Raw genomic sequence first — 25841 nt, 5'->3', positions numbered from 1 at the left:
AAAAAAGTGACAGATACTATTTTTATAAATTCCAACATTTTAAAAAACAATTAACCTAATATCTAGCATCAACACATTAGGTAAAAGTTAATTTATATAAAGATAAAAAATATCTGAGTATGAGAAATATGATTTTCATCAAAAGAAACAAAGATGCAGGAGAATTGTCTTCTTAAACATATGAATAATTTTATAACATTCATCATCAAGCATATATTAGTCAAATTACTGAAACTTGTGAGTAAATTGAGTATTTTCTTAAAATGCAAAATTTAGTCAAAATTATTTTATATTAAAATCAAATTTTCAGGGTGGATGCATAGCTCAGTTCTTTAAGCATCCTGGATCTGGATCTCAGCTCAGTCCTGAGGTCAAGCCCTATACTGGGCTCCACACCAGGTGTGGAACCTACTTAAAAATCAATCAATCAATCAATCAATCAATCAAATTCCCATCATATATTGAAAAGCAAATGCTATAAAGTAGAATAAATAAAACATAGATGCAAAATCTATGATATTAAAAAATGATTTAAATGAAAAGTCCTAGAGGATAGTTTCGGAGGAATTAAATCCTCATGTAAATCTCATGTATATGTAGCTCAGCACAGGAGTCCAAATCACTGAAGAAGGATGAGAAAAACCTTCACGATTTCTATCTAAGTAAGATACAAAGTGAAAGAGTATAAGAGAAGATTAATTTATATTATAACTGACAATCGGAGGGGCATCTGAGTGGCTCAGTTGCTTAAGCATATGCCTTTCCCTCAGATCATGATCCTGGAGTCATGGGATCAAGCCCTGTGTCTGGCTCCCTGCTCAGTCTGGAATCTGCTTCTCCCACTCCCTCTGAACTTCCCCTGCTCACGCTCCATCTCTCTCCTTGAGATGAAAAATAACAACAACAAAAACAACAAGAACAGCAACAAACCTGACAACCTGAGATCTTCATGGTATATTGATCTCCAGTACAGATAATTTCAAACAGCTAGTTAATTGTGGAATAAAAAAGAAAATCCCAGTGCACCATGCAATATGTGCCCTCCTTACTGTTATACGCAACTAATGAATCATCGAACCTTACATCAGAAACCAGGGATGTACTGTATGGTGACTAACATAATGTAATAAAAAAAAAAACATTTTAAAAAATTTAAAAAAAATCCCTACTTCCCACATCAATTTGAGTCATCTTTCTATTAGTCCGCTCCTTTTAACCTTCCATAGGATTTTACAAAGAGCTGATTTAATATCTTTGCTCTTCAGACAGTAGATAACAGGGTTCAAGGTGGGGGGTACCACAGAATAGAACATAGACATTAACAAGTCAGGAAGAGAAGGCTCATCAGAGGTTGGCTTTAAATAAGCAATAGCACCTGTTAGAAGGAACGTACTCACCACAATGAGATGAGGCAAGCAGGTGGAAAAGGCTTTGCACTGCTTCTGCCTGGTTGGGATCTTTAATACAGTGGAGAAAATATATACATAAGAGACCACAATGCAAACTAAACATAAAAATCCATAACAGACCCCAATGGCCACACTGGCATTAATAGTTGCATGTTTCACAGAACAAGTGAGCTTCAGTAGGGCAGGCACATCACAAAATAACTGATGTATCTTCGTGGACCCACAAAAATTTAAAGAGAACGTCCCAGCTGAGTACAAGATTCCAAAGACCCCTCCACTGAGCCAGGAGACTAACACCAGCTGGACACAGACCTCTTTGCTCATAACAGCTTCATAATGCAGAGGGCGACAGATGGCAATATAGCGGTCGTAGGACATTGCAGTGAGAATGCCAATCTCGGACCCAGACATTAGTATCACAAGGAAGACCTGTAACACACATCCCAGAAAAGAGATGGAGTTGGTGAAGGTGATGCAGTTGAGGATGGATTTGGGGACTGTGGCAGAAATGAGACACATATCTAAGAAGGATAAGTGCCTTAGGAAGAAGTACATTGGAGTGTGGAGGCGTTGGTCAAGAATTGTGAGGAGGATGATAATTAAATTCTCCACTATGGCCACTAGGTAGATCAGTAAGAAGAGCACGGCATGTACCCTCAACAGCACACGGCTCTCGGTGAATCTCAGAAGCAGGAATTCCATCGTTAGTGTTTGATTCATCATATTTTAAAATGAAAAGCCACCTATTGAATACAGAAGAAAAGTTATATTAATATAACAAAATGTTATTTACTTCTTTAATATAAACACATGTATACTTTAGCATCATGGGATCGATGGAAAATTTAAAATACCAAAATATCTATATTTACAGTTTACTCAGGTATAAAACAGCTGTAAGCAAAACAGTCCAATATAACTGGACTTAAACTCATTGTGAAAGATGAAAATCATTCCACTTCCCTCCCTAACTCAATACTTGAAATGATTTTTGAGTAAATTTATTTCAGTAAGAATTGCACAATTGGCTACATAATTCTAATTCTAGTAGAATGCATATTGGTTATGCATAAACATTTTAATTGATGTAAATGTTGATGTGGGTTAGAAGTCATGGATAAATTTTCAGTTTGTAGAATATTGCAAACTGTTTAAATAATCATTAATGTTAGTTGATATTCTAATATATTACCCACTTTTCAATGAAGGAAATTAAGGTTTATCCCATGTTTTCATTAAAAACCTATTTTTTGGTGAAAATATCATCAATGGGGTGCCTGGGTGGCTCAGTTGGTTAAGCATCAGACTTCAGCTCAGGTCATGATCTCAGGGTCCTGGTGTCTAGTCAGGAGTAGGGCTACCTCCTTGGCAGGGAGTCTGCTTCTCCTTCTCCCTTTGCCCCTCTACGTCATTCATGCTCTATTACAGGCTCTCTCTCTCTTTCTCTCTCAAATAAATAAATAAATAAATAAATAAATAAAATATTAAAAAAGAAAATATCATCAATATTATTTGCTATTCTTTTTGTGCAGATATTTATTAAAAGCAAAACAGTCAGGTACCCTGGTAATTTTGCCAATTTGACTTAAAAATGTAAAGTACTATTTTCTCATGAGAAGAACAAAATTTAAGACTATAAGGCAGATTTTTAGCATGCAACAGTAGCAAGGATTTAATTAATACCAAGAACAAGCAAATATTAGAGATGACAACTATACCTAGTGAGAAAAACAAAATGTCCCACCATTTTAGTTTCACACAGGACTTTTTTTTTTTTTTTCAGTTTTGCCAAATGAAATTTTATTTCATCACTGTTTTCCATGATCACTCACAGACCCCATGGGGGAGATCTGTGGTCATATTTTTGTCCCTTAGATCATCCTTATCTTTATTTATTTTATTTATTATTATGTCCAATTAACCAACATAGGGTACATCATTAGTTTTTGATGTAGTGCTCAATGATTCATTAGTTCCGTATATCACCCAGTGCTCATCACAACACGTACTCTCCTTAATACCCATCACCCTTCCATTGTACTTTAGCATCATTTCAGTGACAACTTCAAGTCTCCATGCAGCATCTTTCAACCCCTCACAGTATGTGTAGCTTTTTCAGTGAACACTCTAATTTAAGAGAACAAAATATAATAATAATTCTCCTTAACCTCTATAAGTGAAAGTCAGCCTTTGATGCACAAGTTTCTAATTGAGTACTAACTGTAGAAATGTTTCCTCCACCCTTGGAATCTTTCCCATCAGCTTTTCCCTGTTCTCAATCAGACTTTTGAGAAGTCCCTGTCCCCGAGCCCATCTCTCCTGCGTTACCATTCATCTTCCCAATTATCAGATTTACACCCCATGACATGGAGTTTCTCTTGAAAGCTAAAGATAGTGGGAAATGATAAGCATTATCCTACTTAGGCTTATCTACCTATGGAAAGCCTTTCCATCATTTTAATTCCAGTGCCTTAATTATCTGAGTAATCCAGTGTCAACACAATGTTTATGCACTGGAACAAGAGCAGGATTTGTTCCTTCTCTATGTGACAGTGAGCCAGATTGAAGGTTCCTTTGTGCCTACTCTGATGTTCCTGCTTTCCACCTGGAAAAGTAGGTGCAGACTTACTATTGAAGCTTTATGCAGTTTCTGCTACTTTCAGTGTGATATAGTTTCTGCTGCTTTCCAGTTCCATTTCGATGAACTCCTATTCATCTGTAATTCTGAGAAGTGCAAAAGAAACATATACATATAGTTTGACCAGTGCAGTCTTTGTCTCACATGTGGATATAATTTCTTATTAATAAAACTAATATTTATTTTAACATCTGAAAGTCAGCCCTACTGGTTTTGCAATCAGGCACAATTATTAATATTTTCCATAATCAAAAACAATAATTAATATTTAATATGAACTTTCCTATAGTTTAATATTATGTTTCTATTGATTAAGTTAAATGTATAAAACCAAAAAAAGTTAATGTTTTTCATCTTATAGTAAACAGTACTTTGAAACCACCTATTTACAAATAATTACTGTGTTAATGAGATATAAAGTCATATTTTGATGTATAAATACATGCATACAAATATCATATAATTTTAATTTTATTTGTTAAATATTTGTTTATTTGAGAGAGAGAGAGTGCAGGTGGGGTTAGAGACAGAGTGGGAGAGAGAAAGAATCTCCAGCAGACTCCCCACTGAGCATGGAGTCTATGTAGGGCTTGATCCAGCACCCTGAAATCATAACCTGAGCTGAAATCAAGAGTCAGACACTCAAGCAGTTGAGCTACTCAGGTGCCCCAATATCAAATACTTTCACATATCTAATAGACAAAACAAATATTTCTATCACTCCCATGGACTTTAGGCCAGGAATTCCCTGTCTAACAAGACCACTTATAAAAATTGGATTTTTAATTATTTTGATATCATATTTTGTTTTGAAAGGTATTCATTTAATAATGTAAAATTGAATAAATGACAGAGAATAGATGCTGTCATAGAGGTTAAAAGGAATTTGACATTTTATATCTATAGTTATATATATAATGGAATATTATTCAGCTATAAAAGAGAATGAAATCTTGTCATTACAACAACATGGATGATCTAGAGAGTATAATGCTAAGCAAAATAAGCCAACCAATGAAAGACAAACACCATATGACTTCATTCATGTGTGAAATTTAAGAAAGAAAACAAATGAACAAAGGAGAAAGAGAGAGACTCCTAACTACACAGAACAAGCTGAGGGTTACCAGAGGGAGGCAGATGGGAAAATGAAATAGGTGATGGGGTTAAGGAGTGCACTTGTGATGAGCACCAGATATTTTATCCGAGTGTTGAATACTATGTTGTACATCCAACTATTACTACACTGATCTATCTATCTATACACTGATGTGTATAGTATATACATATATATGCATATATACTGTACATTATATATATATATAATTATATATATTGCACTGTATGTTAACTAACTGGAATTTGAATAAATACTTAAAAATAAGAATAGCATTTTCAGAAAAAGACTGATGAGAAGAGTTTCAAAGTAATTTTAGCAGAGAAACAAGTAAAAATAAAATAAAATAAAAATGAAATAAAAATAAAATAAGTAATTTGGGGTTTCTTTTTACACTATTTGTTAAAAACAGAGTCTTGTTTTCAAGTCATAAGAAGAGCCAGGAAACTGCAAATAACTTTCCCATATGCCTCCAGGTTCTTGTTTCATGTATCCCCCTTCCCACCAAACTCACAATGATTTTGATGGAGCTTCTCTGACACGTACATGCCAGTATGTGGCCATCTCCAAGTTCTAAGAGGAAAAAGTGTCCTTAATGTTGTATGCCTCTGGCAACTCTTTCTCTAATAAAGGGCAAGGCTCTTAACACAGATTCAAATGGACCTTTATAAAGTACATGGGATTCTCCCAGGAGGTCAGACTTTCAGATGGGCCTAAATTTCATTTTTCAGATTCTAAAGCCTTTGAGACACTGCCTTCATCTCCCATCTCTGATTTGAGAGTTGACACTACTGTCCTTTTTCCAGTGAGATAAAGGATGAGGTCTCACTGGATCTCATTAGAATAAGCCATGCAGCATCCCTTTAATTATTCATTATATATTTGTGGCCATTGAATTCAAATACATTAATTTGCTCTAAAGCACATAACAATTTACATTTAGGTCTGCATCCACTAATCTTTAAATTGAGTCTAATAATTTCAGTTAAGTTGCAATAATGAGAATCACAAAGAGACATACTACTCTGACTTTCATATTAGTAATATGGTTTTTAAGCCCTCAAGCCACCAAATGTCCTATTGATATTTCCTTTACTCTCTCCCTGGATTTAAGCCAGACTCCAGTGAGGTAACTTTCCTTCAAGTTCTCACTGATTAGAGATACCAGGACCCCCCCCCCCCAAAAAAAAAGCCCTTGTATTTTGTAACATCTTTAGCAGCTATGAAATAATGTCAGTGACATCCTACGAGCATGTAATAGTCATGGCTCCTCTTAGGGCCAGCATCATAATAAAAATCAGCAGGATCTTCTTTATTGTTGGGATAAAGTGGCATCTATTTTCAGAATCTGATCCTGTGATATTCCCCTTATCTTCTAGAAAATGCACAATTATTTATTCATTTGTTTAATGTTTGTTCTAAATTATTGCCTCCCTAGTTATCCTGGATGACACAATCTCCAATTTTCCTGTATCTGGTTTCTACCATCTAGGATTCTCTTATGAAAACCATGGCATTCATCATGGATTTGTTAGGATTATATCTTTATCCTTATCCTCACCATTTTCTGAGGAAAATTGTTCCTTTAGCAATACCATAAGACATCCCACACATGGACGATCACTATATTAACTTTTGAATCATTTGAGAAATTTCAAAATAACTTGGAAAATTTGATTGGAATTTAATCTAGCTGAATGTAGAGAACATTGTTATGCAAACAACATTGAGCACAGTGAGCAACGGAGGTGGTATATTTCTTCAGTTTTAAAGGAAATTAAAAAATTCTTGGGGCGCCTGGATGACTCAGTCATTACGCTTCTGTCTTCAAGCTCAGGGCATGATCCTGGAGTTCTGGGATCAAGCCCCACATCAGGCTCCTCCGCTGGGAGCCTGCTTCTTCCTCTCCCACTCCCCCTGCTTGTGTTCCCTCTCTTGCTGGCTGTCTCTCTCTCTGTCAAATAAATAAATAAAATCTTTAAAAAAATTCTTTTAGCAAGTTTTACGCTTTGAGGACATGATTCAATTACATATTTTGTTAAATGCATCCCTAAATACTGCATTTTCAGAGCCAAACTCTATTAGTCAGCCACTGGTGCCATACGGAAATGTCACAGACTGTGTTATTTAAACAACAGAAATTATTTTCACACAGTTCTGGAGTTGAAAAGTTTAAGATTAAGGTCTGGGCCGAGTTATTTCTTCTGAGTTATCTCTCTTTTATTTTCTTATGGCTGCCCTCTTGCTATCTCTTCAAATGGTCATCCCTCTATGCACCAGTGCCCATTGTGTCACTCTGTGTGTCCTATTCTCTTCTTATAAGAACAGTAATCAGGGGTACCTGGGTGGCTCAGTCAGTTAAGACTCTGCCTTTGGCTCAGGTCCTGGGATCAAGTCCTTTATTGGTCTCCCTGCTCATGGGGAGCCTGGATTTCCCTCTCCCTCTGCCCTTCCTCCCAGCCTGTTCTCTTTCTCAAACAAATACATAAAATATTTAAAAAAAAAAGAACAGTAATCAGATTAGATTAGGGCACCCACATGTCCCCATTTTAAGTTAATTATTCCTTAAAAGCCTTACTTCCAAATATGGTCACTTTCTGATGTTCTGGTAGTTGGGAATTAACATGTGAAATTTCTGAGGATACAAATAAACACATAATATAATATAAATGAACAAAATATTCTAATTTTATTATGAATCATTTTTTGACATAAAAAGTTTTGGTTGTTTTTTGTGTAAAGTCCTTAAGATTTTTCTGGTCATATTTTGTCTGTCAATAACTCCTTACTTCTTCATTTCCTATGTTTTGTTTTTGTTTTTGTTTGCCTGATTTAATTAACTATAATATTCAGTACAATGTTGTAAAAAGATGGAGGATAATAATTTCTTCTTTTTTCAGATCTATAGGATAAAACAAAAAGAGAAAAATTGGAAAATTCACAAGTATGTGGATATTAATTGAGACTTCATCAAATTAAAAAGCTACCATACAGTGAAGGAAAAAAATTTAAAAAACTAAAAGGCAACTTACTGAGAGGAAGATATTTGCAAATTTCAAATCTGATCAAGAGTCAGCATAAAAAATATATTAAGAACTTACAAAACCCAACACCCAAAACATGAATAATCCAGTAAAGAATGGGCAGAAGATATGTATAGACATTTTTCTAAAGAAGATATCCAGATGACCAATAGCCATACGAAAAGATGGTCAATACCACTCACCATCAGGGAAATATAAATAAAAACTACGAGATACCACCTCATACCTGTCAGAATGGCTAAAATCAGCAACACAAGACATGAAGAAAACGGGAGCCCTCTTACACTTTTGATAGGAATACAAACTGATGTTACCATTCTATAAAACAGTATGATGGTTCCCCAAAAAGCAAAAAATAAATAAAAATTGGAATTCCCTATCATCCAGCAATTAATTACAAGGTATTTAAACAAAGAATACAAAACTACTAATTAAAATAGACACACACTGTGGTGCTTATAGCAATAATTATCTTCAATAGACAAATTATGGAAATATCCCATTGATTGATAAATAAAGATGTGGTATATGTACATACAATGAAAGATTATTTAGCCATAATAATGTCAAGAATTCAACCTTGGCATTTGCAACAATTTGGATGGAGTTAGAAATATTGTGCTAAGGAAAGTAAGTCAGTCAGAGAAAGACAAATATCATGAAATTTCACTCATATGTGGAATTTAAGAAAATTAAGGAAAATTTTAAGGAAAAAAAATTCCAAAATCATTCTATGAGGTCAGTACTACCTTGATTCCAAAACCAGAAAAATACCCTACTGAAAAAGAGCATTATAGGCCAATATCCCTGATGAACAAGGGTGAAGAAATCCTTTTTTTTAATTTTTATTTTGTTATAGTAGTCACCATACATTACAACCCCAGTTTTTGATGCAATGTTCCATGATTCATTATTTGCATGTAACACCCAGTGCACCATGCAATATGTGCCCTCCTTAATACCCATCACTGGCCTATCGGAATCTCCCACTCCCTCCCCTCTGAAGCCCTCAGTTTGTTTCGCAGAGTCCACAGTCTCTCATGGTTCATTCCCCCTTCTGTTTACCCCCTCTTTCTTCTTCCCTTTCCTCTCCTACTGATCTTCCTACTTCTTATGTTCCATAAATGAGTGAAACCATATGATAATTGTCTTTCTCTGCCTGACGTATTTCACTTAGCATTATCTCCTCCAGTCCCGTCCATGTTGCTGCAAATATTGTGTAATCGTTCTTTCTGATGGCTGAGTAATATTCCATTGTATATATGGACCACATCTTCGTAATCCAGTCATCTGCTGAAGGGCATCTTGGCTCCTTCCACGATTTAGCTATTGTGGACAATACTGCTATGAACATTGGAGTGCATATGGCCCTTCTCTTCACTACATCTGTATCTTTGGGGTAAATACCCAGTAGTGCAATTGCTGGATCATAGGGTAGCTCAATTTTTAACTTTTTAAGGGACCTGCACACTATTTTCCAAAGTGGCTGTACCAACATGCATTCCCACTAACAGTGTAAGAGGGATCCCCTTTCTCTACATCTTCTCCAACATTTGTTCTTTCCTGCCTTGTCAATTTCTGCCATCCTAACTGGTGTAAGGTGGTATCTCAAGGTGGTTTTGATTTGAATTTCCCTGATGGCTAATGATGTTGAACATTTTTTTCATGTGTCTGTTAGCCATTTGTATGTCTTCATTGGAAAAGTGTCTGTTCATATCTTCTGCACATTTTTTGATTTGATTATTTGTTTCACATGTTAAGAGTTTGAGAAGTTCCTTGTAGATCTTGGATACTAGTCTTTTATCTGTAGTGTCATTTGCAAATATCTTCTCCTATTCCGTGGGCTGCCACTTAGTTTTTTTTGACTCTTTCCTTGGCTGTGCAGAAGCTTTTTATCTTGATGAAGTCCCACAAGTTCATTTTTTCTTTTGTTTCTCTTGCCTTTGGAGAGGTGTCATGAAAAATGTGGCTGTTGCTGATGTCAAAGAGGTTGCAGCCTATGTTCTCTAGGATTTTGTTGAATTCCTGTCTCACATCGAGGTCTTTCAACCATTTGGAGTTTATCGTTGTGTATGGTGTGAGAGAATGGTCAAGTTTCATTCTTTTGCATATAGCTGTCCAATTTTCCCAGCACCATTTCTTGCAGACACTGTCTTTTTTCCACTGGATGTTTTTTTCCTGCTTTGTCAAAGATTAGTTGCCCAAGGAGCCGAGGGTCCTTTTCTGGGGTCTCTATTCTGTTCCATTGGTCTATGTGTCTTTTTTTTTGCCAGTACCATGCTGTCTTTGTGATCACAGCTTTGTAGTATAGCTTGAAATCTGGTGCCATTATTATTCAACATAGTACTAGAAGTCCTTGCAACAGCAATCAGACAACAAAAAGGGATAAAAGCTATCCAAATTGGTGAAGAAGAAGTCAAAATGTCTCTCTTCACAGATGACATGATGCTCTATATAGAAAACCCATAAGACGCCACCCCCAAACTACTGGAATTTGTAGAGCATTTCAGTAATGTGGCGGGATACAAAATCAATGCTCAGAAATCAGTTGCATTTCTATACATGAACAATGAGACTGAAGAAAGAGAAATTAGGGAATCCATTCCATTTACAATAGCACCAAAAATCATATGTTAACTGGGAATTAACTTAACCAGAGACGTAAAGGATCTATATTCTAGAAACTACAAATCACTCTTGAAAGACATTGAAGAAGACACAAAAAGATGGAAAAATACTCCATGCTGATGGATTGGAAGAATAAACATAGTTAAAATGCCTATGCTACCCAGAGCAGTTTACACTTTCAGAGCTACCCCAATCAAAATACCAATGACATTTTTCAAAGAACTGGAATAAACAGCCCTTAAATTTGTGTGGAACCAGAAACGACCTCGAATCACCAAGGAATTGTTAGAAAGGAAAAACAAAGCTGAGGGTGAAGAAATCCTAACAAAGTAGGAGCAAATTGTATCCAACAGTACATTATGGGAATTATTCACCATGATCAAGAGAGATTTACTCCTGGTCTGCAAGAGTCATGCAATATTCACAAATTAATCAATGTGATACACAGCATTAATAAAATAAAGGATAAGAATCATGTGATCTGCTCAACAGATGTAGAAAAAATATGACAAAGTACAACATCCATTCTTGATAAAAACCTTCACAAAGTTGGGATAGAAGGAACATAACATCATAAAGACCATATACAAAAGTCCTAGAGCTAATATCACCCTCGGTGGGGGAAAACCGAGCGTTTTCCTTGAAAATAGGGAAGAACACAGGTATGTTCACTCTCTCCACTGTTATTTAACATGATACTGGAAGTCCTAGATTTAGCAATCAGACAAGAAAAAGAAATAAAAGACAAAGTCATCCACATCAGCAAGGATGAAGTCAAACTTTGACCCTTCACAGATGACACAGTGCTTCATGTCATAGAAAACCCAAAAGACTCCACCATAAATTTGCTAGGACTGCTAAATAAATTCAGTAAATTGGCAGATTGAACAAAATCAATCTATATAAATCTGTTACATTTCTATACACCAATAATGAAGCAGCAGAAAAATAAATCAAGGAATTAATCCCATTTACAATTGCACCCAAATCCAACAGACACATAGATATAAACCTCACCAAGGAGGTAAAAGGCTTGTACTCTGAAAACTATAAAACACTGATGAAAGAAACTTAAGAGGACAGAAAGAAATGGAAAAACAACCCATGATCATGGATTGGAAGCACAAACATTGTTAAAACGTCCATATTATGTTAAGCAATCTACATATTTAATGCAATCCCTATTAAAATACCACCAACAATACACAAAAGACCCCAAATAGCCAAAGTAATCTTGAAAAGGAAAAGCAGTACTGGAGGTATCATGATTCTGGAATTGAAGCTGTATTACACTGATGTAGTGATTGGGACAGTATGATACAGGCACAGAAACAGACAGAAAGATCAATGAAGTAGAATAGAAAACCCAGTAATGGATCCACAATATATGGTCACTAATCTTCAATAAAGCAGAAAAGAATATCCAGTGGAAAAAAAGAGAGTCTCTTTAACAAATGGTGCTAGGAAAAGTGTACAGCAACATGCAAAAGAAGGAAACTGAACCACTTTCTTAAACATACACAAAATAAATTCATAATGGATGAAAGACCCAAATGTAAGACAGAAAGCCATCAAAATTCTAAAGGATAACACAGGCGGCAACCTCTTTGACTTCATCCACAACAACTTCTTACTGGGCACATCTCTGGAGGCAAGGGAGACAAAAGCAAACATGAACTATTGGGACTTCATCATGATAAAATGCTTCTGCATGTGAAGGAGACAGTCAACAAAACTAACAGGCAACATACTCAATGGGAGAAGATATTTGCCAATGTCTTACAGATAAAGGGCTAGTATCCAAGATCTATAAAGAACTTGTCAAACTCAACACTGAGAAAACAAATAATCCAGGTAAGAAACAGGCAGAACACAAGAATAGATATTTTTCCAAAGAAGACATACAGATGGCTAACAGACACATGGAAAAATGCTCAAAATCACTCACCATTAGGGAACTACAAATCAAAACTGTATTGAGATATTACCTCGTACCTGTCAGAATGGCTATAATTAACAACTCAGGAAACAACAGATGTTGGCAAGGTTATGGAGAAGGGGAATCCTCTTACTCCATTGATGGAAATGCAAACTAGTGCATCCACTCTGGAGAACAGTATGGAGGTGCCTCAAAAAGGTAAAAATAGACAGACAGAATGACAGAAGGAGATATAGAAAGACAGAGAGAGAGATACAGAGAGGGAGTGAGAGATGGAGCCAAATAAAGTTGGAAACAAAATATGTCAAAGCCTATTGGCTATAAGAAAGAAGTTCTAAGAAAACAGTTTATAGCAATAAAGAAAGGAATAAAGAAAGATAGGAATAAAGAAAGACATCACATAAAAAAACCTATCTTTATACCTCAAGGTAGGAGAAAAAGGGAAACTAAGCACAAAATCAGGAAAAGAAAGAGAATAACAAAGATAAGGGCAGGACTAAATGAGATCAAGAATAGAAAAGTAATATATATATATGCAACTAATGAATCATCGAACTTGACATCAGAAACCAGGGATGTACTGTATGGTGACTAACATAATATAATAAAAAAACATAAAAAAATAATAGAAAAGTAATAGAAAAGGTTAACAAAACTAAGAGCTTATTTTTTGAAAAGATAAATAAAATTGATAAAGCTTTAGCTAGACTGATGAAGAAAAAAGAGAGGACTCGATTATATAAAATCATAATACAAGAAGAAACATTACAAATGAAATCATAGAAATACAAAGGATCATACTGCTATGAACAATTATACACTTTAGACACATGCAAGTCACCAAGACATAAAAGCATGAATTGGCCAATAATTAATAAAGACAATGGAACAACAACAACAACAACTATATATATATATATATAGATAGATAGATATAGATATAGATATATCTATATCTATCTATCTATCTATCTATATATATATATATATATATATATATGACAAGCTCTGAGCTACCATTATTCTCAACTGTGAAAGACTGAAAGCATTTTTTCTAAAATTAGAATTAAGGCAAGAGTGTTCACTCTAACCATTCTCATTTAACATATGCGGGAAATACTATCCAAAGAAATTAGGAATGAAAACTACATAAAAGTTATCCAAATAAGAAAAGTTGAAGTAAAAATTGTCGCTTTGTGTAGATCAGATGATCTTACATATAGAAAATCATAGACTCCACAAAAAAAGTGAGAAACAATAAACAAATTCAGCAAACTTGTAAAATGCAAAGTCAACATACCAATATCCACTGTGTCCTTACTCACTAAAGCCAACTATCTGAAAAAAAAGAAACACAATTCTGTTAACAATAATATCAAAATAATAAAACACTCAGGAATAAATTTAATAAAAGAGATGAAATATCTGTGCAATTTAAACTATAAAATATTAATTAAAGAAGTTGAGGAAGACACGAATAAATGGAAAGATAATCATTTCATGCATTAGAAGAAATAATATTGTTAAAGTGTCCTTTCTTTCCAAAGTAAACTACAGAGTCAATACAGTCCCTATCAAAATCCTAATGGAAAAATCTATTGTTTCCTGAGTTGTTAATTTTAGCCATTCTGACTCATGTGAAGTGCTATCTCATTGTAGTTTGGATTGGGTATTTCCCTGATGCAGAGTGATGCTAAGCATTTTTTCATGGGTCTGTTGGACATTTGAATGTCTGCTTTGGAAAAACGTCTGTCTGTTCATGTCTTATGCCCATTCCTTGACTGTATTTTTTATGTTGTTGTTGTTTTTTAGGGGTTGAGTTTGAGAAGTTCTTCACAGATTTTGGATACTAGCCCTTTATCTGATAAGCTGTTTACAAATATCTTCTCCCATTCTGTAGGTTGTCTTTCAGTTTTGCTGATTGTTTCCTTTGCTGTGCAAAAGGTTTTTAACTTGATGAAGTCCCAATAGTTCATTTTTGCTTTTGTTTCCCTTGGCTTTGGAGATGTGTCTAGCAAGAAGTTGCTGCAACCAAGGTTAGAAAGGTTCTTGCCTTGGTTCTCCTCTAGGATCTTGATGGTTGGTGAAAATGAAGAGAAAGGGGAACACTTTGACACTGTTGGTGAGAGTGAGAACTAGCATAATCACTCTGGAGAACAGTATGGAGGTTCCTCAAAAAAGGAGAAAAAAATTGAACTACCCTATGACCCAGCATTTACTCTACTAGGCATCTATCCAAAGGATACAAATGTAGCAATTTGAAGGGGCACATGTGCCCCAGTGTTTAAAGCAGCAATTCCCACAGTATCCAAAATATGGAAAGAGACAAGATGTCCATAGATAGATGAATGATTAAAGAAGATGTGGTTTATATTCTACAATGGAATATTACTCAGCCATGAAAAAGAATGAAATCTTGCCATTTGCAATGACATGGATGGAACTAGAGTTCACTATGCTAAGTGAAATAAGTCAGTCAGAGAAAGACAAATATCATATGATTTCACTCATATATGGAATTTAAGAAACAAAACAGGTGAACATAAGGGAAGGGAAGGGAAGGAAAAATAAAATAAGATGGAATCAGAGACATACCGTAAGAGACACTTAACTATAGGAGACAAACTGAAGGTTGCTGGACGGGAGGTGGGTGGAAGGGTGGGGTGATTGGGTGATGGGCATTAAGGAGGGCACTTCATGTAATGAACACTGTGTGTTATATGCAACTGATGAATCACTGAAATCTACTTCTGAGACTAATAATACAGTACAACTTAATTGACTTTAAATTTAAAAAATTACAAATCCCAAAGGCAATTTTCACAAAATTAGAATAAAACAATGCGAGAATTTATTTGGAACTCCAGAAGACGCCCATGTGACTATGAAAATTTTGAGTAAGAAAGAACAAAGCTGAAGAAATCAGTTTCTAATTTCATACTGCATTACAAAGCTATAGTAAATGAAACAGTATGATACTGGCATAAAAGAGAAACAGTATGATACTGGCATAAAAAGAGATATATAGACCAATAGAACAGTATAGAAAACCCAGAAGTAAACTCACTCATATATGGTCAACTAATTTCAAAAAAAGACCACAAGAATCAACAATGGGGAAAAGACTAGTTTCTTCAATTAGTGGTGCTAATAAAACTGGATATCCACATGAAAAATTATAAAACTTCACCCTTTTCTTACATCATACACAAAAATTAATTCAATGTGGATTAAAGACTTAAACATAAGACCTGAAACCAGAAACATGTTGGAAGAAAATACATGAGAAAACATACTTGATATTGATCTTAAAATGTGTTTTTTTAATTTGCACCAAAAGCACAAACAACAATAGAAAAAAAAGTAAACCATCAACAAAATAAAAAAGCAACTTATGGAATGGGATATAATATTTACAAGGACATGAAAATGGTCAACAGACATACGAAAAATATATTTATAATCATGATGAAAATGCAAGAAAATCCCACAGTGAGATATCACATCACACTTATTATGATGGTTGTTACTAAATATTAAAAAGATATATGTCAAGGTGGATGTGGAGAGAAAGAAAACCTGTCCACTCTGATTGGGAATGTAAATTTGTAGACCTATTATGAAAAACAACATGGAGGGCCCTAAAAATATATGTATAACTAACATTCTATCCAGTAACGCCACTTCTGGATATATAACCAAAGGAAATATAATTTCTATTTCAAAGTATGTCTTCAATGTCATGTTTATCACAGCATTATTAACATTAGTCAAAAACATGAAACAATCAAAATATCTGTTTAAAGGTGAAGAAAATTTGATATATTTACATACATATATACAAATGTATATACACACATAATATTATTCCACACATATATATATACACACAGACATGGAATACATACACATACATGGAATATTACTTGGTGTTCTTTGGGGCTAAAATTATATAAAGCCCCTAATCCATGATTTGATAAAATTACTCAAATTACACAAGATTTAAAAATAAATTGTGGCCCTGGAGGAGATAATGCTAAGTGAAATAAGTCAAGCAGAGAAAGACATTTATCATATAGTTTCTCTCATCTATGGAACATAAGAACTAGGAAGATCTGTAGGAGAAGAAAGGGATAAAGAAAGGGGGGGTAATCAGAAGGGGGAATGAACATGAGAGACTATGGACTCTGAGAAACAAACTGAGGGCTTCAGAGGGGAGAGGGTGGGGGAATAGAATAGGCTGGTGATGGGTTGTAAGGAGGGCACGTATTGCATGGTGCACTGGGTGTTATACGCAACTAATGAATCATCAAACTTTACATCAAAAACCAGGGATGTACTGTATGGTGACTAACATAATATAATAAAAAAACATTAAAACATAATAAATAAATTGTGTATGGTAGTCAAGAGATAAGTGGGAAAATGACATTTTACTTACTTACTACTGTACATGTATTGGCTAACTTTGAATTGAGAAAAATTTTGACTACTATGAAGAATCATGAGTTTAGTTACACAATTTATCATTTTTAAATTGTAACTGTATTTTATGTGCTTTAGGAAAATATGATAATTTAAAAATTAGTACATAGAGAAAACATAGTAAGATCTCACTTATGTTGACGTATATGCTTTTTGCATTTGTATATTTCAAATACACAGGGAAATGAAAAAAATAAATACACAGGAAAATGCAAATAATGAAAAAAAATCACTTTTCCCCCCCCAGGTGGTGGAAAAAAAAACAGGAGTGGAGATGAAAAAGGAAATTTAAGTTTCTCCATTATCTTACATCTTAAATATTTTATATGGCAAAAGAAATGATATCCTGCATATGACAAATATTTAAAAAAATCAAAATCGGTATCAAAGTAAAAAGACATAGTAATCACTTTTGTTCAAATTAAAATTAATACATTACATAATGCAAAATCTATTAAAAGTATTCTTGTAATTAGAAGGTCACATGGTGGGTAACCCTACTGGGTAAAAAAAGAAAAAAAAAACAACCTCAATGTGGACTTAATTCTTTGCACTTTGGACTTCATGATGTCTGCGATGACAACATGAGACAGTATCAGAACTCATGGTTAATGCAGCTGATTAGCTCTCATTCTAGTTAGTCAATTGTAAACATGCACAAACATGCAAGACCTGTATAAATATCCTTTTGAACCTGTGCTTGCCAATGGAGAGAAGACTGTCTTTTAACAACACACTGACAACCAAAGCAATAGCAATGTTTAAACAGGAATTTTTATCCTGTTGGACAACAGATCCAGATTTTCAACTTTTCTTCAGATATGAGAAAGTGTCGTTTATTAAGTTCATTTTTATCCATGGTATTTAAATAATTGACTCATAATCAGGGAAACCTGATTCTTATTAGGTAAGTGAATTTCTTCCAAATCTCTATGCATCTACTGTAAGTTTCCCAGTGTTATTCCAGCTCTCTTGCTATGTCTAAGTATGTAAATTTATTTCACTTGTTTGCATTCCACTTTTCTTCAGGAAAATAAGATAGCATTTTATTTTAATTTTGTTTATTAGTTACATGGGAGTCATGTGTCCTTAATGAAAGAAAATATATAAATCATAATAATTAATACATAAATATTTCTAGGACTTATTGACTTTTAAAATAAAGCTCATAGTAGCTTCTTAAAGCCCTTGTATAAATACCAGTGATTTTATTGTAACCTTTTTTACATGGAAGATGTATATTAGTATCTTAGTCTTTATCTTTCTCAGAGAAAAATAATACAATGATAATTTTTTAGCTCTACCCATCTTTCCCCTCTCCATTTACCTATGCTATAATAAGATAGAGAGAAGTAAAGGGAGCATAATCTCTGTTATCCATACTGACTCTTCAAATACACCAAGAACACAGCTGACTTTGAACTAAAGTAACTTTCCAAGAATGAGTAAACAAATTATTTTATTCCAAATTCCCTTGCTACTTTTTAACATATTCTGGCAACATCAAAAAAAATCCCTCATTTATGGATATGTGAAGCAGTATTTACCTATTTTATGCATAAATTTTAGGCTAACACATGAAAAAATATTCTAGCCTGCTTTAATGACTACCTTAATGTAATTTTTCCCTATATCCATTGAAGAAATTATAGTTTGCAAGATATGCTCTACACCAGGAATAACCTCACAATCAGTGAATAACAGAACAACAAAAGGAGACAGATTCTGAAGATTCAAGAAAAATTTTTCTTATGCTTAAAAAAAAATCATGCCTGAGAAATTAATGAATGTGACCCTACTAACAGGATTCTTGCTCATGGGATTCCCTGATGATCAGGTGCTACAGAGCCTCTATGCTGCCTTCTTCTCCCTGGTTTACCTGGAGGCACTGATGGGAAACCTCCTCATTATCACTCTCACCACCATTGACCAGCATCTCCAAACCCCCATGTACTTCCTCCTGAAAAATCTGTCTTTGATTGATATCTGTTACATCTCTGTCACTGTCCCCAAATCTATCATGAACTATCTGACCAATAGCCATTCCATCTCCTTCGTGGGATGTGCCTCACAGGTTTTCCTTGTTATTGTCTTTGCTGGCACAGAGTTTGCCCTACTTCTGGTGATGTCCTATGACCGCTATGTTGCCATCTGCTGTCCTCTGCACTATGAGGCCATCATGAATAGAGGCATCTGTGTGCAGATGGTGACAGCATCATGGTTCAGTGGGTGTGTCTATGGATCCATTCATGTTGCAGGTACATTTTCTGTCCATTTCTGTGATTCCAACATAGTGCATCAGTTTTTCTGTGACATTCCATCATTGCTTACACTGGCTTGTTCTGGGGAGCAAATTCTAGAATATGTGTTTATTATTGTTAGTTGTTGCTTTGCTTTTGTATGTTTTAGTTTCATGGTTGCTTCCTATGTTTACATCGTGTCCACTGTCCTAAGAATTCCTTCCTCACAAGGCAGGTTTAAAACCTTCTCCACCTGCATGCCACATCTAACTGTGGTAACGTTGTTCCTGTCTTCTGGATTTATTGCATATTTAGGGTTAAACTCAAAATCTCCATCATCACTGAATTTCTTTATGCCTGTGTTATATTCTCTGTTACCTCCCAGCCTGAATCCTGTCATTTACAGCCTGAGAAACAGGGACATGAAAGCGGCCCTTGGAAAAATTTTTTTGTGAAAAAATGACTCCAAATATATAAATATTCATAATATCAATGAATCTGGTATCTACTAATGTGTTCAAATTTTTGGTTTATACAAGTAGTTTGATAATCACAAATAAAATAGTTTCAAAGACAAATACACATAATTTCAAATTCTTTGGGCTATACAAATTGTTGTAAATTTATTAGATACATATTGTATCATTGGTGCTGTGCATAGGATGCTACATTTATATGGCGAGATGGATCCGAATGTCAGTTGAGTGTCTTGCATATAGAAATGCTATCTACTCACTCATCCATCCTCTCCCTGGGATAATCCCTTCTCCAATTACCAGCCACACACTGGTGAGGGGATTGCCCACATCCTGATAAAGTTCTGTGCTGGCTGAGTAAGAAGATACCTTGGAAATAGGTTTCCTAATGGCAGAGCTTAACTACCACAGAGAAGGCCAACAGCTCTTGATCAACAAAATCTTTCTTGATGTCTTTTGATCATTTTCTATTTAAGATAAAAATGCTTTGACAATCAATGAATCTGACAAAAAAAAATCTGCATTGGTAATTCCAGCCCCTTACTTGCTTAAGAGCTTAGAAACAATTATATGTCCTAAAACACAGTGAAAATAGAACAGGCATTGTGTGTGCTGAAGAATAGTCAGCAAGTGTGCTTAAAATCTATTGTAATTTGCCTAGCCTCATATTTGCCACATAGTACAGGAAATATTTATTTTTAAATATGATGTTAAGTGCTGTTAAAAACATCATTTATAAAGTTTAGCCACAGAAAAGCTTCTATTACACAATTTAGTTATAATGATGTCCATATGTATATTGTGTATCAGAATCAGATATACTATTTATAAAGTAATTTTCATATATATATATATATATATATATATAAAGATCAAATGTATCAAAATTATGGGTATAAAGACTATAGGTTTTTTTAATTATTTTAATTATTTATTTATTTATTTGAGAGAGAGAGCACAAATGGAGTGAAGGGCAGAGGGAGAAGCAGACTCCTGGCTGAGCAAGGAGCCCAATGTGGGACACAGTCCCAGGACTCCGGGATCATGACCTGAACTGAAGGCGGACGCTTTACTGACTGAGCCACCCAGGTGCCCCAAGACTGTAGGTTTTGTTAAGCAAGATAATAGACAGTATACACATTCCAGGGTTTCACTATTAATCCCATGTATACAAAGATCAAAATGTCAATCAGTCTAGAAGGAAAGCAATAGAATATGTAAATGAGAAGCTGTGACATATTTTGTGTGAAGGAATGGTATAGAATAAATCTGTGGAAAGTCTATTCAACAATTAGGAGAGATATACATGGAATTAACCAAACCAATTTAAAGGCTCTTGATCTAAATTAGGAACTAAATGACTCAGTTACAATATGAATTGATGGTGCTTCAGATAAAATTACAAAAATTAAATGATAATGTTGGGTAAGACATAATATAATTCTAAAAAAATTCTAATATATGTATGATATGCTATTTGTAAAATAAATTTAAACTAATGTATAAAATGATTGTGTAAAGATGAAACAAAACCACATTCTTAAATAAAATAACACACATCGAATGAAGTAAATACACTTGCATGCAGAATTTGTATCATTAATGAAAAAGAGAAGGCATAAATATAGGAAGAATAGCAAGGAAAGCTTGACCAAATCAATATTATTAGGTGTCTAAAATATACCAGATCACCTGGCTCAAATTTTTGACTAAATACAACTAAACATAATTCCTTTAAATGTTTTCTTACTGATGTCTATTTTTTAAGATAGAATTATGTTTTGAACTTATTGTGCTAATAGTTTTTTCCTTTCTCTTTTACAGGAATAAATGTTGATTTCTATTGTAGGCTGTACTTTTATCATAAGGTTGATCATTTTTTGTTTGAAAATGTTACTTTAAACAGAGAGTTTTATTATTTCTTTTTTCTGCTGTGAAAGCATCTTGCAGTATGGGTGCACACAGCTTGATATTATTATTTACTTTGTATTGTGTTGTTTAGTTTTTTTTTTTTTAGTGTGAACATTCATATACTAATGTGTTTACGATATACAAAGAGACACACAGGATTTCCTCACCCTCTGCTAAAATGTAACTATATTGGCTCTTTTCCAATTTACTGAGACATAATTACAAATAGCATTGTATATGTTTAAGGTCTACAACATGTTGATTTAATACTTATATATTGTGATATGATTACTAACATGGATTTAGCTAAAACCTTCAACACATCACATAATTACTCTTTTTTTGGCATCATAGGAATATAAAAGAACTACTTCCTCTATTTTCAAGTTAAAAATACAGTACTGTTAAGTATACTCAAAATACTGTGCATTAGATCAAAAGAGATAGCAAGTGTTGGTGAGGATGTGGAAAAAAGACAACTCCAGTACACTGTTGAATTAGTTATTAGTATAGCTTAAATAAAAATTGTATGGAAATTTCTCAAAAACTAAAAATCTGAAAATAACTAAATTTGTTTTATAAAATGGATCAATTAAATTTCATTGAAGTTTGGAGGCTTGGGTCACAGGCGGCAATTGTTCTGAAAGACTTTATATCAAACAGAGTGTACCGATAAGAGAGATAGCATTAGAGAAACTGTGTTCATGATCTTTCCTGTTAACCCAACACAGATAACTCTTCAAATATTTAGATAATTAAATGATATAAATACTTAATATCTAAATATTTCATTTTTCATACACTGTTTTCTTGTGGATAGAGTAATAGACACCATATATACATCAGAAATTTTTGGTGAATTGCATGATTTGGAATTACTTTATGACAGTAGGCAAAAACGGAGATATTTATTACAATTTTTATTTCTGAATTTGGATTTGTTTCATAAAATTTATTACGTCTATAATATATAGATAATGAAGTATAAAGGAGGACATATGCTCACCAGTCAACTTTTAAAAAAAATCATTGCTTTAGATGTATGGATATTTCTTTGTTCCCAAGGCCACTCTTTTAAAAATTTCTAGTTTATACCTTTACTTTTTATATAGTTTTCACTAAAATATTTTCTCCATAAAAATGTGTTTGTTCATATGCAAGTTGTGTGTCTTAGCCAGCTTATACTTCCATAACAAAATGCTATTGAATGGGTAGATTAAGCAGCAGAAATTATTTTCTTTTTTTTTAACTGGAATTTTATTTTATTTTATTTTTTATTATTATATTTTTATTATATTATGTTAGTCACCATACAGTACATCCCTGGTTTTTGATGTAAAGTTCGGTGATTCATTAGCTGCGTATAACACCCAGTGCACCATGCAATACATGCTCTCCTTACCATCCATCACCAGCCTATCCCATTCCCCTGCCCCCCTCCCCTCTGATGCCCTCAGTTTGTTTCTCAGAGTCCATAGTCTCTCATGCTTCATTCCCTCTTCTGATTACCCCCGCTTTCTTTATCCCTTTTATTTTCTTACAGTTCTAAAGGCTGGAATTCTAAGATCAAGGTGCCAGAAATGTCAGGTTCTGATAAAAGCCCTAAGCCTGGCTTAAAGATACCTGCCTTCTCACTGTGTCCTTGTATGTCAGAGAGACAGAGACAGAAAGACAGAGAGAGAGGGAGGGAGAGAGAGCATTCTTGGGTCTCTTCTTATAATAATCCTAACACTATCAGATAAGAGTGTTATCTGTGTGACCTCATTTAATTTTAATTATTTCCATAAAAACTCCATATCCAAATACAGCTGTACTGTGTGCAAAGCTGCAACATAGGGATTTTGGAGAAACACAATTCACGCCATAGCATTTCATATATGATTTGCTATTGGGCTTAATATTCTGTTTCTAAAAAATTTCCATCAAATCATTTACAGCCTCATTTTATGTTTTTCATTTAACTCTTAGATCAACTTATGTCTGGATTTTTTGTGCTTTTTTAGTGTAGCTAATGTCCTGCTGATGGAATTTATGGTGTTCCAGGTTTTTACTATTATAAAAAGTCTTCAATTATAGTATGTATACATATCTATTTGATCATACATGTAATTTTTAATGTGGTATTGGAGGAGTGAGATTGCTGGATATTACTATGTGAAGATATATATTTTTAAAAGAGATTTTCAACCAAAATCCAAACTTTCTATATTCATAGAAAACATAATGAATGCCACAGATCTAATAAGAAAAGCTTATTATATCCATAATTTCTGACACCCTCAAAATGTATATGGTCTCAAAATTTAAATTATAGAATTCAAAACATATAAATGTGTTCTACATGTCTTAAAATAGAACACTGAAGTGCACTGGGCACTATCTGGCATTTCCCTAATTGCAGAGGCCCAGTAGGATTTAAGCATATCTCATGAGAAAGGGTGCTAGGTGCAAGGAATTAGTTTGAGGACTATTTGCCACTCATCACTACATACAAAACTTCAATGATGTTACAAAAAAACAAAACAAAACAAAAAAACTCATGCCTTTTTCTCAGTGCATTATTTTTCCAAGGGAAGATAGCCTTATTAAAAAGATGAGAGAATGTCTTCCAAGAAAGTATACTTCATTGAATCTGTCATTTATAAACATGGATAGTATAAGGAATTGACATATGCAATATTTAAATATTTAAATTTTCTTTTGTTTCAAGTCTTATGTTTCAGTTCATAATCCATTTTCAGTTAACTTTTGTAAGTGTGTCAGGGTCCAATTTCATTCTTTCTTTTTCACATTTTTACTTAAATCCCAATTAGTTAACATACATTGTAATATTAGTTTCAGGTGTACAATACACTGACTCAACACTTCCATTCGACACCCAGTGCTCATCACAAGTAGTGCACTTCTTAATCCCCATCCCCTATTTAATCCATCCATCCACCCCTCTCCTCTCTGGTAACCATCAGTTTGTTCTCTACAGTTAAGTGTTTGTTCTTGGTATGCTTCTCTCTCTCTTTTTTCCCTTTGCTCCATTTCTTAAATTCCACATATGAGAGAATCATATGGTATTTGACTTCTTTCTGACAGATTTATTTCACTTACCATAATGTTCTCTAGCTCTATCCATGTTGCTGCAAATGGAAATTTTTTTATAGCAGAGTAATATTCCACTACAGACGATGATGATGGATATATAGATAGAGAGATAGATAGATGAAAGATAGATGATAGATAGATGGTAGGTAGTTAGATGATAGATTAGATAGATATATAGATAGATGATAGATAGATAGATGATAGATAGACGATAGATAGATCCCACTTATTCCTCATCCATTCATCAGTCAATGAACATTTGGGTTCCTTCCATTATTTGGCTGTTGTTGATAATGCTGTTATAAACATTGAGGTGCAAGTAACCCTTTGAATTAGTATTTTTTGTGTTCTTTGGGTAAACACCTGGAAGTCTGAATGCTGAACTGTAAGGTAGTTTTGTTTTTATTTTTTTGAGAAACTTCCATACTATTTTCCAGTGTGGCTTCACCTGTCTGCATTCCCAGCAACCGTGCAAGATGATTCTCCTTTCTTCACATCCTCACCAACATCTGTTGTTGCTTGTGTTGTTAATTCTTGCCATTCTGACTGGTATGGGGTGATATCTCTTTGGAGCTTTGATTTGTATTTCCCTGCAGGATGTTGAGCATTTTTCTGTGTGCCTATTGGCCATCTGTGTGTCTTCTTTGGGGGAAAAAATGTCTATTCATGTCTTTTGAGCATTTTTAACTGGATTATTTACATGTAGGGTGTTTAATTTTGTAAGTTGTTTTCATATTTTGGATACTAATCCTTTATCAGAGTTTTCATTTACAAATATCTTCTCCCATTCCATAAGTTGCCTTTTAGCTGTTTTCATTGTTTCGTTTGCTGTGTACAAGCTTTTAATTTCGATGACGT

At 34.1% G+C, this 25841-nt stretch overlaps 2 protein-coding genes across 2 annotated transcripts; one reads left to right on the top strand and one right to left on the bottom strand.

Annotated features, from left to right (window-relative positions):
* Positions 1 to 1187: 1187 nt before the first annotated feature.
* LOC113261395 (olfactory receptor 14K1-like) lies at positions 1188 to 2132 on the bottom strand. The gene has a single exon (XM_026507523.3). It carries the CDS (start codon positions 2130 to 2132, stop codon positions 1188 to 1190), a length of 945 nt encoding a protein of 314 aa, XP_026363308.3.
* A 16896-nt stretch (positions 2133 to 19028) lies between these two features.
* LOC113261844 (olfactory receptor 14A16-like) lies at positions 19029 to 19955 on the top strand. The gene has a single exon (XM_026508166.3). It carries the CDS (start codon positions 19029 to 19031, stop codon positions 19953 to 19955), a length of 927 nt encoding a protein of 308 aa, XP_026363951.3.
* Positions 19956 to 25841: the final 5886 nt, after the last annotated feature.

The sequence above is a fragment of the Ursus arctos genome, unplaced genomic scaffold, assembly GCF_023065955.2.
Source record: "Ursus arctos isolate Adak ecotype North America unplaced genomic scaffold, UrsArc2.0 scaffold_5, whole genome shotgun sequence".
In the NCBI taxonomy this organism is placed as follows: Eukaryota; Metazoa; Chordata; class Mammalia; order Carnivora; family Ursidae; genus Ursus; species Ursus arctos.
This window is presented reverse-complemented; position numbering and strand designations above follow the sequence as displayed.

Excerpts from the sequence above, each read along its gene's own strand:
- LOC113261395 (XM_026507523.3), bottom strand. The coding sequence starts at position 2,132 with ATGATGAATCAAACACTAACGATGGAATTCCTGCTTCTGAGATTCACC.
- LOC113261844 (XM_026508166.3), top strand. The coding sequence starts at position 19,029 with ATGCCTGAGAAATTAATGAATGTGACCCTACTAACAGGATTCTTGCTC.